Source organism: Hordeum vulgare, chromosome 5H (assembly GCF_904849725.1).
Source record: "Hordeum vulgare subsp. vulgare chromosome 5H, MorexV3_pseudomolecules_assembly, whole genome shotgun sequence".
Lineage (NCBI taxonomy): Eukaryota > Viridiplantae > Streptophyta > Magnoliopsida > Poales > Poaceae > Hordeum > Hordeum vulgare.
In genome coordinates, this window is record NC_058522.1 from 399,600,057 (window position 1) to 399,618,013 (window position 17,957).

General features: G+C 45.4%; 1 protein-coding gene across 1 annotated transcript; it reads left to right on the forward strand.

Annotated features, from left to right (window-relative positions):
• The first annotated feature begins 14,116 nt into the window (after positions 1 to 14,116).
• LOC123395362 lies at positions 14,117 to 17,742 on the forward strand. The gene is made up of 3 exons (XM_045090353.1): positions 14,117 to 14,512; positions 16,632 to 16,712; positions 17,035 to 17,742. Exons 1-3 carry the CDS (start codon positions 14,351 to 14,353, stop codon positions 17,377 to 17,379), a joined length of 588 nt encoding a protein of 195 aa, XP_044946288.1. The 5' UTR covers positions 14,117 to 14,350; the 3' UTR covers positions 17,380 to 17,742.
• Positions 17,743 to 17,957: the final 215 nt, after the last annotated feature.

Here is a 17,957-nt window from a genome sequence, read left to right on the forward strand (position 1 = left end):
TAGCATTGAATAGGCAGCATCTTGTACTGCCATGTCAACAGTGACTCCCAACCCATAGGACCAATGGATTGGCTCCTCAGCTCCAGGGTAGTCTGGAAATACCCTAACAGTGCAGATGTACTGGCTCTAGTTGAAGTCTCGGTACTGTTCCTCCACTGTGTACTCGGGGTACCAGCGGTAACCGCACACCGACATCACCCTGACCAGCATGGCCGTATGACCCGGTACATCAATGCACCTGGTCAGACGTACCACGTGTCGAGAAGGACGACCAGGCATCTGTAAATAAAGAGTAATGCAAAAGCATTAGAGCTCTGAATGCAAAATTGGGCAGCATAACGGCTGTAAATGCTCAAAAACAAATTTTGAGACAACCCAAAATGGAATAGCGTAACCACTCAACTATCAAGTTCAACTCTCTGATCATCAAACTTACTTCCTTTTTCCTAGGAATGAAAGAAACCCAATATCTCTTGACCCGTAGTCCTATAATCTACCGATCAGAAACACGAGCCTAGAAGAAGATGAGTAACCTAGTCCTTAATTCCCGCACAAAAGACGAGGATGACCAGAATAGAATAACTTGAGAAGAGAACAAGAGTCTTACGTTCCCTTCCACAAACAATTCCCTTATATATAACTAAAGCAATTCTAGACTCAACTTCCACCAGTTTGGCTTGGTAATCCTACAGTCAGTCAGGCTCTGATACCAACGCTGTCGGGACCCCGATCCTAAGTCATAGGAATCCAGTCTGTAACACATCGCATCTCTTTGCGGTCTCACGCACGGTTAACTCCACGGCTGCAGCCTTACCTTAGCCGGGACCGTTTGCGTCTTTTGACTCACGTATGCAATAGTGTCGCTAGCATTCCAATGTTAAAGAACCCGGATCGACAAGTCTAGTCACAAACCAAAGTGGCAGTACCGCACAAGGACAGGCATACATGACCCAACAAAGTAGGTGTCGGTCACCAGCGAGTGTAGACGAGTCGTAGCAAGCTACAAGGACTCCATTACATCGCGTGACATTTCCCCAAAGGGGACAGACACAGCAGCTAAGAAGGACACATGCCGGTCAACCAATGTGTCCGGAGCAGTAGCGAACTACCAAGGCTCGTTGGATCACAAAGGGGCATTTCCTTGTAAGGAGTGCTACTAAAGTTCACGACTAGGTAATCGAACCCCATACATATCAAGTACGACACACGTACGCATGGCATACCGATATGTATAGATACATCGATGGCATCACAACATAACCACAAACATACAAGCTTTATTTAAGAGGCTCGGAAGAGCCACACACATAATATTACACATTAAGGGTCTCACGACTCATAATAGCAGTCATTCAGTTACAAGCCAGCGGAAGAGTTTAAAACTGTCTGGGTATAGACAGGTGCAACTAAAAGGCACATGGCCTGACTATACTACAGACCCAACGTAGGGCCAGATCGTAGCTGGGACACCAGCTACTCGTCGTCGTCGATGTCTACGAAGAACCCTCCATTAGGGTCATTAGCAACCTCTGCAACATTTATTAAGCAAACATGAGTACGAAGGTACTCAACAAGACTTTAGGATAACTAACTACTCATGCAATGTTTCAACAAGGTATGGTGGGGTTTCATGCGGAAAGCCAGCATTTGACTCGTGGCTAGACAACTTGCATTTTTAAATAATTTTGACAACTTGATTTCTCGCACACGAGTCCACTAACACCACAACAATACACCATCGTGGAATCATTCCGTCTCCATACGGAATTGCCGTCCACGACACTCACGCTTATCTTGACAATTTTATGAGTAGCCATTGAAGTTATCTATGAACAACATATGTCTCCAAGTAGTCCATATCCGCTGACGCGGCTATTCGAATAGATCATAACCCTGCAGGGGTGTACTTCGTCACACACACTCTCGCCACTTATCGCCATGTGCACGTCATGCACCTCGGCAACCTTCAAACGGAAGCCTAGCGAGGGAGTCAGCCACGACCGTTAACCACACTAGTACCTAGTCCAGGTTTATCGCCTATCTGAGAGTAACCCGTACGGAAGTCCGACCGAGGTTTCCGCCATGGCCTCAAACGATGTGCGCAGGGTTCCCAAGCCCACCATCTGGGTGCCACTTGGTACACCGTGCCATTGCCTACCGCATCACGGCCCACCTCTCAGGTCAGCACCATGCACGACCTCCAGCATTACTATAAACACCAGAAACTACTTGCAACTCCTGGACCGAGTACTAAGTGATTAATAGGCCGAGCAGGGTCATATTTCAGGGCCCAGCATGTGGTAGTATCTAGTCTTGGATTACATACACGGAACTCAGTTCCTAAGGACGGTTCCAATGAAACAACCCGCCATGTACTCCTACACAGCCTTTCACCGATACCTTTACCAAATCAGATTCAACACACAACCTTTGCTTACCGAACGCATTCTCACAATTCTGTTCATCTCCTAGATGACAGACCATACACAACTCTAAGCATAGCATGCATAGCAGGATAAGGCATATCATGGCTCAAGCAACTACCAGGTATGCTAGGTTGCAAGGTTCGGCCATTTATTGTGACAAGAATAGGTCATGCAAAGGAAGTGGGTTCAACTAACGTGGCAAAAGCAGTTGAAGCATTTGATCCTAATGCAATAAGTAAGTGCAGGAGCAAGAACATGGGATTTATCGGGATGATCAAAATGGTTGCTTGCCTTGTTGTTCAGAGGAGTGACAATATCCGTCAGACGGATATTCGGTGGAATCCGGGGGTGCGGAGCCTACCGAAATGAATGACAACAATCAATAACAATCACATGCAAACAAGATGATGCATGAGCATGGCATGAGAATGCAAGGTGATAAACTAATATAGCCAACATGTATTAGGTTTCAAGTTGATTTGAATCAAATTCAAATATCAGTTCAAACGAGGTATTCTCAGATACCGTTTTAATTGATTCGACCTCATGCTCAGATCAACTTGATGTTAACATGCATGGGATGACATGTTAAGTTGTTGGTTTGTATTTAGAACAGTGTTTGACCATGTCATTCATAATGAAATTTAAATATTTTCCAAATTCCATTTATAAAGTATTTATCAGAATTGACTTATTCATTAATCTACATGTTTGAGTTCTGTAACTTTTTCAAACATGATTGAAAATAGCATATTCAGATTCCTTGAATTTTTCTGATACTTTTTCATATATAAATTATTTTCATTGGAGTTACAAATTACTTTCTATGAATTTTTGAAGTTTGAAACATTTCTGGAATTATTCTTATACTGGAAAATACTTTTACTGCATCAGCATGACATGAGTAGGTCCAACTGGCCGTTGAAAGTCAAACCTGACCAGTGGGACCCACTGGTCAGTGTCTCTGGTCAATTTTAGATTAGGATTAATCTTATTTAGTTAATTAAACTCACTGAACCCACATGTCAGTGTCTTATTAATTTATCTAATTTATTTTTATTATCTCTAAACTATCCAGAGGCTGGCCCAACCCGTCAGTGGCTCAGGCCAGCTGAGATCCACCGGCGGCGAGGTCGTCCTCGCCGGCGGGGAGCCTCCGGCAAGCACCAGAACGTTGGGGGGGCTCGGAAACGGCGCACAGAGGGCCAAACGCTGCGCGCAGAGCACCAGAAGAACGACACTTCTCCCGCGGTTCCATTTCTGCACTTAGCCGGGGCTGATCTGGCCGGAGATGACGCCGGCGACGAGCTTGGCGGCAGCCAAGGTTCGGGCGTCATCGAGGTCATCGATACAGAGGGAGTTGCGCACGGGACTTAGCTCCTAGGGCATCTACGCGACGGCCTGAAGCTGCTGGTGCCCTCAGAAGGACGAGCTGATCACAGGAGGGTTACCGGCGACAAGCTCCTACGGCAGATCTCGTCGGGCTCCGGTGGAACTAGGCCTAGAGGAGGGGATCGACGGGGAGATCTTGGGGGAAATAAGCGCAAGCTCACGAGGAGTGCTGGGGTGGCGCTAGTTTGCTCGGGGACGACCTGGAGAGGGAGAACGCCGGCGACGATCTTCGGTGACCCGAGGAAGAAGACGACTGCTTCTCGTCGTTTCACTACATCTGGGCGTCGGGCTCGTGGTTAGGGAGCGTCAGGGAGTTGCGGCGGAGCTAATGCGCGGCTCAGAAGGAAGGAGGGGAGGCTAGAACGACGACGAGCTCGAGCTCTGTTCGGGCTCCAATGGCGGCAGAAGGAAACGGGGCAGAGGGGGAGAATGGGCACGGGGATGGATAGGGACGGGCTCGGGGAGCTTATCCCCGTCCTTGCCAGCGCGAAGCGGCGGCCAGGCAGCCAGGGAGCTGCGTGGAGGCGCGCGACGACGCGGCGGCCACCTCCTGCTCCTACTGGCGAGGAGGAAGACGACAGGGGCAGCTGGGCCGGGCTGAGGTGAGCGACACGTAAGGTTTTTTTCCATTTCTTTCTGTTTTCTTTCTGTTTTATTGCTGTCATTGATCTACTATTTATTTCAGCTCCCAAATAATTTGTAAAAACTATGTTAAGCACCCTAGAATATTTGTTGGAATATTTCCAACCATTCCTAAAGTTTTCAACATTTTTGAGAGTTTAAAGTTTCTGATTTCAAATTTAAAACTTGAAACCAGTAGATTTTTGCATTTATTTAAAATGCTTAAAGTTTCAAGAAAATGGTTTTCTTCATTGCTTATTTACTTTCATGATTTATCTGAAAGTTTGAACTTTTCTTGAGGCCATTTTGGGTTCATTGATTTAACTAGTTTGAGATTTCCTTTATTTAAAGAAGTGGCTAGGGTTTGAGTTTTTCCTTCACCACTTTCTTTGTTCTTGTTGAAAATTTCTTAGATGCAATGCAAAGAAGACATGAGCACAAGACTAACTTGCTTAAGGTGTCAGGGATGTGACACAAGAACCCTTTCTTTGAGTTTTCCATATTGAACTTCTTCAATATCTTGTCAATGTATGTACTTTGCGAAAGACCTATGAGGCGTCTCGATCTATCTTTGTAGATCCTGATGCCTAATATGTATGCAGCTTCTCCAAGGTCCTTCATTGAAAAACTCTTGTTCAAATAGGCCTTTATGCTCTCCAACATCTCTATATTATTCCCCATCAATAATATGTCATCCACATACAGTATGAGGAAAGCTACACAGCTCCCACTCACTTTCTTGTACACACAGACTTCTCCATAAACCTGTATGAACCCAAACGCTTTAATCACCTCATTAAAGCGAATGTTCCAACTCCGAGATGCTTGCACGAGCCCATAGATGGAGCGCTGGAGCTTGCACACTTTGTTAGCACCCTTAGGGTCGACAAAACCTTTTGGTTGCATCATATACAACTCTTCCTTAAGGTTCCCGTTAAGGAACGCTGTTTTGACGTCCATTTGCCAAATTTCATAATCATAAAAGGCGGCAATTGCTAACATGATTCGGACTAATTTCAGCTTCTCTATGGGAGAGAAAGTCTCTTCGTAGTCAATTCCTTGAATTTGTCAAAAACCCTTTGCGACAAGTCGAGCTTTATAAATGGTCACATTACCGTTTGCATCAGTCTTCTTCTTGAATATCCATTTATTTTCTATGGCTCGCCGGTCATAGGGAAAGTCCACCAAAGTCCATACTTTGTTCTCATACATGGATCCTATCTCGGATTTCATAGCTTCAAGCCATTTGTTGGAATCCGGGCCCGCCATCGCTTCTTCATAGTTTGAAGGTTCGCCGTTGTCTAACAACATGATTTCCATCACAGGGTTGCCGTACCACTCTGGTGCGGAGTGTGCCCTTGTGGACCTTCGTGGTTCAGTAGTAACTTGATCCGAAGCTTCATGATCATTATCATTAACTTCCTCTTCAGTTGGTGTAGGTGCCAGAGGAACAATTTCCCGCGCTGCGCTACTTTCCTGTTCGAGAGGGGGTGTAATTATCTCATCAAGTTCTACCTTCCTCCCACTTACTTCTTTCGAGAGAAACTCTTTCTCTAGAAAGGATCCGTTCTTGGCAACAAAGGTTTTACCTTTGGATCTAAGATAGAAGGTATACCCAATAGTTTCCTTAGGGTATCCTATGAATACGCATTTCTCCGCTTTGGGTTCGAGCTTTTCTGGTTGAAGTTTCTTCACATAAGCATCGCAGCCCCAAACTTTAAGAAACGACAACTTAGGTTTCTTGCCAAACCATAGTTCATATGGTGTCGTCTCAACGGATTTAGACGGTGACCTATTTAAAGTGAATGCTGCAGTTTCTAATGCGTATCCCCAAAATGATAGCGGTAAGTCGGTAAGAGACATCATAGATCGTACCATATCTAATAAAGTGCGATTACGACGTTCAGACACTCCGTTGCGTTGTGGTGTGCCAGCCGGCGTTAGTTGTGAAACGATTCCACACTTCCTTAGGTGTGTGCCAAACTCGTGACTCAAATATTCTCCTCCACGATCAGATCGTAGACACTTAATTTTTCTGTCACGTTGATTCTCGACCTCACTCTAAAATTCCTTGAACTTTTCAAACGTCTCAGATTTGTGCTTCATCAAGTAGATATACCCATACCTACTCAAATCATCGGTGAGAGTGAGAACATAACGATAGCCACCGCGAGCTTCAACGTTCATTGGACCACACACATCAGTATGTATTATTTCCAATAAGTCGGTTGCTCTCTCCATTATTCCTGAGAATGGAGTCTTAGTCATCTTGCCCGTGAGGCACGGTTCGCATGTGTCAAATGATTCAAAGTCAAGAGACTCTAATAGTCCATCAGTATGGAGCTTCTTCATGCGCTTAACACCGATATGACCAAGGCGGTAGTGCCACAAGTATGTGTGACTATCATTATCAACTTTACATCTTTTGGTACTCACACTATGAATATGTGTAACATCACGATCGATATTCATCAAGAATAAACCATTCACCAGCGGAGCATGACCACAAAACATATCACTCATATAAATAGAACAACCATTATTCTCTGACTTAAATAAGTAACCGTCTCGCATTAAGAAGGACCCTGATACAATATTCATGCTCAAAGCTGGTACTAAATAACAATTATTAAGGTTTAAAACTAATCCCGACGGTAGATGTAGAGGTAGCGTGCCGACGGCGATCACATCGACCTTGGAGCCATTCCCGACGCGCATTGTCACCTCGTCCTTGGCCAGTCTCCGCTTATTCCGCACTTCCTGCTTTGAGTTGCAAATGTGAGCAACAACACCGGTATCAAATACCCAAGAGATACTACGAGCGCTGGTAAGGTACACATCAATAACATGTATATCACATATACCTTTAACGTTGCCGGCCTTCTTGTCCACTAAGTATTTGGGGCAGTTCCGCTTCCAGTGAGCCTTTCCCTTGCAATAGAAGCACTCAGTCTCAGGCTTGGGTCCATTCTTTTTCTTCTTCCCGGCATCTGGCTTACCGGGCGCGGCAACAGCTTTGCCGTTTTTCTTGAAGTTCTTCTTACCCTTGCCCTTCTTGAAACTAGTGGTCTTGTTGACCATCAACACTTGATGCTCTTTCTTGATTTTTACTTCTGCAGACTTGAGCATCGAGTACAACTCGGGAATGGTCTTCTCCATCCCTTGCATGTTGTAGTTCAGCACAAAACCTTTGTAGCTTGGTGGGAGAGACTGGAGGATTCTGTCAATTATAGCATCATTCGGAAGTTTGACTCCAAGTGAAGTCAGACGACCGTGTAACCCAGACATTTTGAGTATGTGCTCACTGGCAGAACTGTTCTCCTCCATCTTACAGCTAAAGAACTTGTCGGAGACTTCATATCTCTCGACACGGGCATGAGCTTGAAAAACTAGTTTCAGCTCTTGGAACATCTCATATGCACCGTGTTGCTCAAAACGCCTTTGGAGCCCCGTTTCCAAACTGTATAACATGCCACACCTAACCAGAGAGTAGTCATCACTCCGTGTTTGCCAGACGTTCAGAATGTCCTGGGCTGCGGCGGGAGCAGGAGGGTCACCTAGCGGCGCATCAAGGACATAAGCCTTTTTAGCTGCTTCAAGGATGAGCTTCAAGTTGCGAACCCAATCCGCATAGTTGCTACCATCATCTTTCAGCTTGTTTTTCTCTAGGAATGCGTTGAACTTGAGGTTAACATTGGCCATCTACAATATTTATAAATACAACTTTTAGACTAAGTTCATGACAATTAAGTTCATTTAATCAAATTAAGTATGAACTCCCACTTAAATCGACATCCCTCTAGTCATCTAAGTGATACATGATCCATGTTGACTAACCCGTGTCCGATCATCACGTGAGACGGACTAGTCACCATGGTGAGCAACTTCATGTTGATCGTATTCAACCATACGACTCATGTTCGACCTTTCGGTCTCTTGTATTCGAGGTCATGTATGTACATGCTAAGCTCGACGAGTCAACCTAGGTGTTTCGCGTGTGTAAATCTGGCTTACACCCGTTGTATGCGAACGTTAGAATCGATCACACCCGATCATCACATGGTGCTTCGAGACAACGATCCTTCGCAACGGTGCACACTTAGGGGAATATGTTCTCGAAATTTTAAGAGGGATCATCTTATGATGCTACCGTCGTTCTAAGCAATAAGATGAAAAACATGATAAACATAACAATGCAATCATATAGTGACATGATATGGCCATTATCATCTTTGCTCTTTCGATCTCCATCTTCAGGCATCGCATGATCATCATTGTCACCGGCGTGACACCATGATCTCCATCATCGTGTCTCCGTGAAGTCGTCACGCCAACTACTACTATCACTACTACTATAGCTAACTGTTAGCAATGAAGTAAAAGTAGTAAGCACATGGCGTTGCATCTCATACAATAAATTAAGACAACTCCTATGGCTCCTGCCAGTTGTCATACTCATCGACATGCAAGTCGTGAAACCTATTCCAATAACATGATCATCTCATACATGATACATGCAACATCACAACTTTGGCCATATCACATCACATGTCAAAACCTACAAAAACAAGTTAGACGTCCTCTAATTGCTGTTGCAAGTTTTACGTGGCTGATTTGGGTTTCTAGCAAGAACGCTTTCTTACCTACGTGACAACCACAACGATGATATGCCAAAGCTATTTACCCTTCATAAGGACCCTTTTCATCAAATCCAATCCGACTAGAGTAGGAGAGACAGACACCCGCTAGCCACCTTTATGCACGGTGTGCATGTCTGTCGGTGGAACCAGTCTCACGTCAGCGTACGTGTAATCTCGGTCTGGGCCACTTCATCCCACAATACCGCCGGAAAAGAATAAGACTAGTAGCGGCAAGCAATTGACAAATCATTGCCCACAACCTTTTGTGTTCTACTCGTGCATAGAATCTACGCATAGAAAACCGGGCTCAGATGCCACTGTTGGGTAACGTAGTATAAATTCAAAAAAATTCCTACGCATATTCAGATCTTCCTATGGAGAGACCAGAAACAAGAGAGGGGTGAAAGCATCTTCATACATTTGAAGATCACTAAGCAGAAGCGTTGCTAGAATGCGGTTGATGGAGTTGTACTCGCGGCGATTCACATCGCAGTGTGATTCCGATCTAGTGCCGAACCACGGCACCTCCGCGTTCAACACACGTGCAGCCCGGTGACGTCTCCCGCACCTTGATCCAGCAAGGAGGAGGGAGAGGTTGGGGAAGATCTCCGGCAGCATGACGACGTGGTGTCGATGGAGAGACAAGGTCTCCCGACAGGGCTTCGCCAAGCACCGGCAGAGAGGAGGAGAAAGAAGAGCAGGGCTGCACCGAGGGAGAGTCAGATTGGTCTCTCCAACATCCCAAAGTGCCCACTATATATAGGGGGAGGGAGGGGCTGCGCCCCCTTGAGGGTTTCCCTCTCCTGGGAGGGGCGGCATCCCTAGATGGGGGGAGGTGCGGCGGCCAGGAGGGAAGGAGGGGTGGCGCACCATTCTGGTGGGCCTTAGGGGCCACTTCCGGTGGTCCCGGTGGTCCCGATACGTTACCGGCGACGCCCGAAACACTTCCGGTGTCCAAAACCATCCGTCCTATATATCAATCTTTACCTCCGGACCATTCCGGAGCTCCTCGTGATGTCCGGGATCTTATCCGGGACTCCGAACAACTTTCGATAACCTCGTATAACAATTCCCTATAACCTAGCGTCATCGAACCTTAAGTGTGTAGACCCTACGGGTACGGGAGACAGGCAGACATGACCGAGACACCTCTTCGGCCAATAACCATCAGCGGGGTCTGGATTCCCATGGTGGCTCCCACTTGCTCCACGATGATCTCATTGGATGAACCACGATGTCAAGGATTCAATCAATCCCGTATACAATTCCCTTTGTCTGTCGGTATAGAACTTGCCCGAGATTCGATCGTCGGTATACCTATACCTTGTTCAATCTCATTATCGGTAAGTCTCTTTACTCGTTCCGTAGCACGTCATCGTGTGACTAACTCCTTAGTCACATTGAGATCATGATGATGTTCTACCGAGTGGGCCCAGAGATACCTCTCTGCCACGCGGAGTGACAAATCCCAATCTCGATTCGTGCCAACCCAACAAACACTTTCAGAGGTACCCGTAGTGCACCTTTATAGTCACCCAATTACGTTGTGACGTTTGATACACCCAAAGCACTCCTACGGTATCCGGGAGTTACACAATCTCACGGTCGAAGGAAAAGACACTTGACATTAGAAAAGCTTTAGCATACGAACAATACGATCTAGTGCTATGCTTAGGATTGGATCTTGTCCATCACATCATTCTCCCAATGATGTGATCCCGTTATCAATGACATCTAATGCCCATGACCAGGAAACCATGGTCATCTATTGACTAACGAGCTAGCCAACTAGAGGCTTGCTAGGGACACATTGTGATCTATTTATTCACACATGTATTACTGTTTCCTGTTAATACAATTATAGCATGAACAATAGACGATTATCATGAACAAGGAAATATGATAATAACCATTTTATTATTGCCTCTAGGGCATATTTCCAACACCTAGCTGGCAGCCTCTCTAGCTGGCTAGGGGGCCCATCGTAGGAGTAGTTTTGTCGCGTGTAGGGTCCCGCCGGCTCCAGGATCCCGCCAGGAGCCGGGACCCGATGACGTGTCGCCATCATTGGTGCGTGCTTGTTACGCAGCGGCCTGCACTGTGTGGCGTCCTCTTCTGGCGGCTAGCTGCAGTCAGCGATACTGACGACCGTAGTGTAGCCACGATGGTGCACGTAATGGAGTGGATAGCGGGCGTGCTGCCACTGTGCCGCCTCGACAGGTCGCAGTCGGCGACGATCAGTGGTACGACCGCCACCAATTTATCCACGCACGGTTAGGTCAGCGGTACCTGAGCCGCTATAGCCATGCCTTTGATGATGTGCCCGTGACGCGCTTGTCAGGGTGATGAGCTGACCCGCTAGCTGGCGAGACGCAGTCGAGCCGGATGGGGACCGGCCTTGCCCCGAGCAGGCTTGGTCGCGCAGGCGTCCGGGGGCAACCGACCCTTTGTGGGAAGAGGTCGTCCTGTGTTGGTTTTTGAAGGAGGATGGGAGAAGTGCTCGATTTTATCCTACCACAGGGTTCCCCCCCCCCCCCGTCAGGTTTCTGGCTCCGAGTGTGACGACCAATCTGAGAGAAGCTACTACTCCAACTCCGACTACAATCAAGATGAAGGTGTTGCCGGTCTTGCACTCGTTTCCTCCAACTCCTCCAACTTATTTGATTCACCAAATGAAGGTATTAGAAAGTGCTTCATGGCAAAAGGCCCCAAGGTATCACACCCCGAGTACTTTGACTTTGATAGTGATGAGGCTGACTTCTTAGGGGAAGATGACTTGCTCTTTGATAAGACTAGTGATAACATTGAAAATGAACTTGAAAATAATCATGCGAGTCAAGAGAAATCGAATGATGATGATAACAAAGAGATTGAACGACTAACTAAAGAATTAAACACTCTTAAGTTAGCTCATGAAACTACTCTAGAAGATCATAGAGAGCTTGAAAGAACTCAGGAGAAGCTACGCTTTGAGAAGCTAAATTTAGAGCAAGAGCATGAGTTTCTAAAAGGAATCAATGATGATATTCGAAAGAAGAGTTCTTCTTATCTAGCCAAACGATTACTACTGTCCACTTTTGTTCGACAAGTTAAACCTAATAACACTAGTAACAAAGGCAATAAGTGTTTTTCATCTAGTAACAACAATACTAAAGCTAGATCAAATGATGTTGTTGCTATAGCTCTCTTGATTTCACAATGATTCTGTCAGTCAAGGTACACTTGAGCAAGAAAACGATTTATTGAAAGGGATAACAGAGAGAGGTGTCTTAAAGAGTCTTGCTAGAAGTAAGCAATTCGAGGAAATTTTGCACAAGCAAGGAGGACATCGGAAGAAACTTCAATGTCAACGGAGATGTTTGGGAAGAAGATCCATATCCCATTCCCAAGTTTGTTCCTCAAGAGGAGAAGTATGAGTGGGTTCCCAAGGACACTTCTAGTACTACCTCATCTAGTGCTACCACAACTCCAAGAATCCCAATCAAGATGATATGGGTCCCCAAGAGGAAAAACCAGAAAGTTCTTGAGGGGTGGCTCCAACAATGAAATTCACTCTTCTTGGACATGGAGTATATGAGCTCGAGCTCATATACTCCCGGATGAACAGTAAAATTAAAAAATAGTTAAAAAGGTCGAAAAAATCTGAATTTTTGGGACATGAAACATTGATGTTTTTTCTACATGCGTGCAAAAATTCATGGTGAAATCACATTTGTAGAGGGGCGGGCAAAAAAAACAAAATCAATGCTCAAAATTAGTGTTTTTTGAAGCATTTCGGAGCATCAATTTTGTTTTTTTGTCTACACCTCTAGGAATGTGATTCCGTTATGAAATTTTGCATGCATGTAGGAAAAACATCAATGTTTCTCACCACAAAAATTTAGAATTTTTTGAAATGTTTTATTATTTTTTCGGATTTTACTGTTCATCCGAGAGCATATGAGCTCGAGCTCAGAATAGCACTTCCCACTCTTCTTTATTTTGGCAAGAACTATATGTAATCAACTTCAACCATATGCATTAGTTTAAGGAGTCACACATTTCCTTCAAGATAAGCAAGGGACAAGGCAATTAATGCATATTTGGAAGTTTGGGAAGAAGATCCATATCCCATTCCCAAGTTTATTCCTCAAGAGGAGAAGTATGAGTGGAGTCCCAAAGACACTTCTAGTACTACCTCATCTAGTGCTACCACAACTCCAAGGATCCCCATCAAGATGATATGGGTCCCCAAAAGGAAAAACTAAAAAGTTCTTGATGGGTGGCTCCAACAATGAAATTGAGTCTTCTTTATTTTGACAAGAACTATATGCAATCAACTTCAATCATATGCATTAGTTTAAGGATTCGCACATTTCCTCCAAGATAAGCAAGGGACAAGGTAATTAATGCATATTTGAACATCATCTTCCATGTATTTCATTCCATATCCATAAATATCCTTGCATTTGTTTCTTTTGATTTGGGACTAGCCTATGTAGGTGAGAAGAGTAAAAAATAATAATGATTGCTTCCAACTTAAGATACTACTCCCTCCGTCTTAAAATAAGTGTCTCAACTTTGTACTAGCTCTAATACAAAGTTGTACTAAGCTTGAGACAATTATTTTAGGACGAAGGAAGTATTTATCAATGATGAACATCCACCATTACTACATCTAATTAAAGTCTTCTACGACAAAATCCAATTAGTTCCAATGGATATCGATGTATAAACAACAACTAACAAGAAAAATGAGTCGTCACGGAAGCTCCGAGCCTTAAAAAAAAAGCACCGCCGAGTAGGACATGCCCTACACAGACGCCTCCTAGTGGCCCTACCCGTCAGTCCCCTCTGCCATTCGCCCAGTCGCATCAACCTCACGTGCGCCAAACCCCCAACCCCACTCCACGTGCCCCTTTCCTCCCTTCCTTTCGCCGCCAGGTGGGCCCGGGGCCCGCATGCCATCCACACAGCAACAGCGACGCGCCCACCGCAGCGATAAAGCAATCAAAGAGAGGCACGGGATAAATATAAATAAAATAAAATAAAGCGGGTGGGAAATGATAGGGAGGGAGGAAACCTACAGGCGTAAAGCCGCCGCTTCGTGTCGACGCGCCCCCCTCGCGACCTCCATCCTCCATCCTCGCCCCCCCTCGTCTCCGTACCAGGACCTCGCGCGCATCTCGCCCGCCCCTCCGCTCACTCGCCTAGGTCTAGGGTTCCGGCGGCCGATTCGGGCCGAATTGGGCCGCGCGGCGGCGGATCAGGGGTCGGAGGCGCGGGGGAGATATGACGGGGAAGAAGCGGAAGGCGGAGGCGGCGCGGCTGGACGAGACGGACCGGGCCATGTACGGCGCGTTCCGGGGCGCCGCCAACTCGCTCTCGCAGCTCTACACGCTCGCCATGGGCGGCCAGAAGCTCTCCTTCCAGGCCGGCGAGCGCCACGCCATGGTACGTGCGTGCGGCTCTTTCCCTCATGGTGTGGTTATCGGTTAACTGATTGGCTGACGGATTGATTGATTCGTCCGCTGCGGCTGTTTCTGACTTGCCTTGTGTCAGTGGTGTGGGAGACTCGATTTTGTTTCGTTTAATTCGCCCCCTTTTGTGGGGAAAATTACTTGGATTAGGGGCGGTTACGACTCGGACGATGAGGAGTTTCAGTGCTAGAACCTTGTCCTTTGTGGTGAGTCTAGATTGTTCTTGTAATTAGATTGTTCATCAGGGACAAGCGAGATGGCCCTTTCGCCGGATGTGTGATGAAATTTGTTTCAGTTTTTGGGGCATGTTTCCTCTGTTTAGCTGCAAAGTCTGCTTCAACTTTGCAGTTACGTGTGGCACACAATTCTGAGTATTTTTCTGGGGGCGGGGGATGCGTACTTTTTTCGAAGTTCCTTGTCACAGTGTGTGCTCTGACCTCACTGAATAATATATTTGATGTGCAATAGCCAATAACTCATAGAGCACTCTTGTACTGATGCGTACAACAACTCTGATTAGAATTGACCATCTTTGTATGGCTATGGAGGGTATGCAAAGCCAAAGAGGGGAGACTTCGCTTATGGGGCAGGTTGCTTCGGGGCCAGTACTAAGGAGTCAATCCTTTTCAGCTTTACTTCAACTGGTGCACTGCTATGTGGAAAGTCTCACCGTTAGGTGTGTAATGTTTCTTCCAAACACGGAAGGCATCCTTGGCATTGGAATTCAGGATCTGAAGTTATGGTTCTGGTCAGAACCTTACATGTTGTTCATCATCGCTATGTTGTATGCTTAGCTTCTTTCTAGTCTTAGTTTCCATAGTACTGTAATGTTACGATGTGGAAGTCAATTGCATTAAAATCTTTTCCTGTGAATCATCTGCTCAACTCATTAAACCAAACACTAGAAGATACACCAATAATCCAATACAAACATTTATTTTACAAACTGCGTTAGTGTAAAATCCAGATGTGCTTTTGGTCGCCTTTTTTATTGTCTTGGTGTAGAAGCACCGCCTTGTATTCATATGACTTATATTTTATAATGGGTTTACATTACGGAGTGGTTGAACAGCTAGTTTGATATCTTTGCTAATAAGTTTTTTTTTTGTTATGATCATCATCTTATTGTTTTGGTGCTTTGAGATTCATAGACTACTCTTGCTGTTAAAAGCCAGTTAAATAGCTTCATCTATACAGAAAATGTAATATTTGGCCAGAGTTTTCGTACCAATGCTTAAAACGAAGCATATCATTGATGTATGGTATTGCAGTTTTTCCTATAATTAACTACTTCCTGTCAGGATTGGGTACATCCTGAGTTTCTTAATTTATGTTTGAGGGACGGCAAACCATATGTTTTTTTTCTTTGACATGACCTTTTGAGTTATGAATAATTTCTACCAACCCTTTGACTATGCATGTCATATATGTTCTGCACACACGGTACCTTCATGATGATGGCTGCAAAAGGGTCAATCAAAGGAAAAGAAGAAAATCTGTGTCACATTTACAGGCTTTTGTATGTAATGCTTAACCGTGTTGGGTCATTGGCCTCAACCCCAGGCCATGTTTGTCGGCAACCATGCCTTGAGGTGATGAGGAATCAGTAAAGTTCGTAGGAGAATACAGGTGAATAATTCATCACATGATCGCTCTCTTATAAAGGAGAGATGCATCAACAATCCAAATGCGAGTCAATCTAAATCTTATTTAGGATCCATATTACTAACATATTCTTAATGCTAACTCTTATCCTATTTGATTTCTTCTCTTATCCCAACTGCTTCGGCATCTTAACTTTCTTGCGCTAGTTGTGCTCTGCACGTCCATGTGGGTGCCGGCTATATTGTAGGCCCCACGTGAGATAGTGATTTTTAGACAACCGAAATACGTCCCAAGTATTAAACCAGTTAATCCTGCCAACGCGTGGAATCCATCAGGAATTGTGCCTGCCAACAAGCAGCAGTTGTATTTTCTTCTATTGAATAGCACCTTCCACCTTTCAAAGTTCTTTCTTTGGCTGGCAGACATATGTTTCTTTCTTCTCTTCCCTTTTTCACAAACGTTTCTCATTGTCTGTTCCGTTTGAGCAGGAAAAGCTGTATGAATGGATCTTAAGACAGCATGAAAATGGCTTGAGGCTGACAGTGGGTGATATAGCCTCGCACGTCCAGGTTAGCAGTTCTTTTTTTCTGTCTTTTATATTGAAATGGAACTATTCATAATTAAAACATGGACTTCAGGAACTTGGGTGAATTGCAGTTTCTATTTCACAGACCATGATGTTCTGAATAAGACGAGCTTACCATCCTTACACACAACACTGATCCTGTGCACATATTGCTTCCTTCTTCAGTCCATATCTCTAGCCATAGCCTCCTAACAAATTAGCTGCACCACTTTTATCCTTCTACACTAGATGCACTACTTTTATCCTTCTGCGCCATTCTAGCATAGGATTGATAACTTATGTTTACGATCTGTATGTATGTCTAGCATGAGATTCAGTATGGAGGCGACAATCCGTTGGCCTCTCCAAGATCACAATATGCAAGCCAAAGCACTCAGGCTACCGTGCATATGCCCAACACAAGCAGCCAGCAACCATCTGCGAGCTTATTTGCACTAGGAAACCCAGGGTTGACGCAGCCCAAGAACTCGGCGGTCTTTTCCAACGCACTATCCAGCCCCGTGCGCCGGGGCCTGCAACCATACCATCTGGATCAGGGTGGGGATGCAGGCTACTTTGCGAACGGCTTGGCCCGCGAGCCGAATCCCACGGCTTCAAACGACTCATCCATGGACATGCATTCGGACAGCCCAGCTCACGACTCCTCCTGAGCAGTGCTGCTACACAGAGATGGAAGAACAGCATGCACATCCAGTGAAGGGACAAACTGGAAGAACAGCATATCCAGTGAAAGAAAGAACTGGCCGCGAGATGGCTGTCGTCACCGATCAAGTAGGACTATTCAATTTAACCCCCACCCTCCATAGCCTGTTATATGCTATAAGCAATGTCTTATGTTTGTCACTCCTCTCCTGCTTAGTCTGTTGCTTTGTCAAGATACTGTGTAACCTTTGTGGGCCTGTGTTTTCTTCTGGGTAAAATTGTAAAACTTTATTTATCTGTGCATATTACTGTCGGTCTGTTGTCAAGTGTTTGGTGGCAAATAGCCGAGAAAGAAAAACCTATCAACAGTATTGTCCCCCTCTCTTGTGCGCCTTGTGCTGTTGCTACAACCTTCTAGGGCCCCTGCTCTGTGTAAGCTGCTGTAGCCTACCAGTATCCGCGTGGAGTAAAACTGCGCTAAAAGGCCTCGGCAGAGAAGCATTGAAAATAGCTGACAATCTTGTTCACTATGCCCATGTGATGTGTCCGCCGTTAATGAAAATGTTCAGTGCTGTTGCCAGCAACT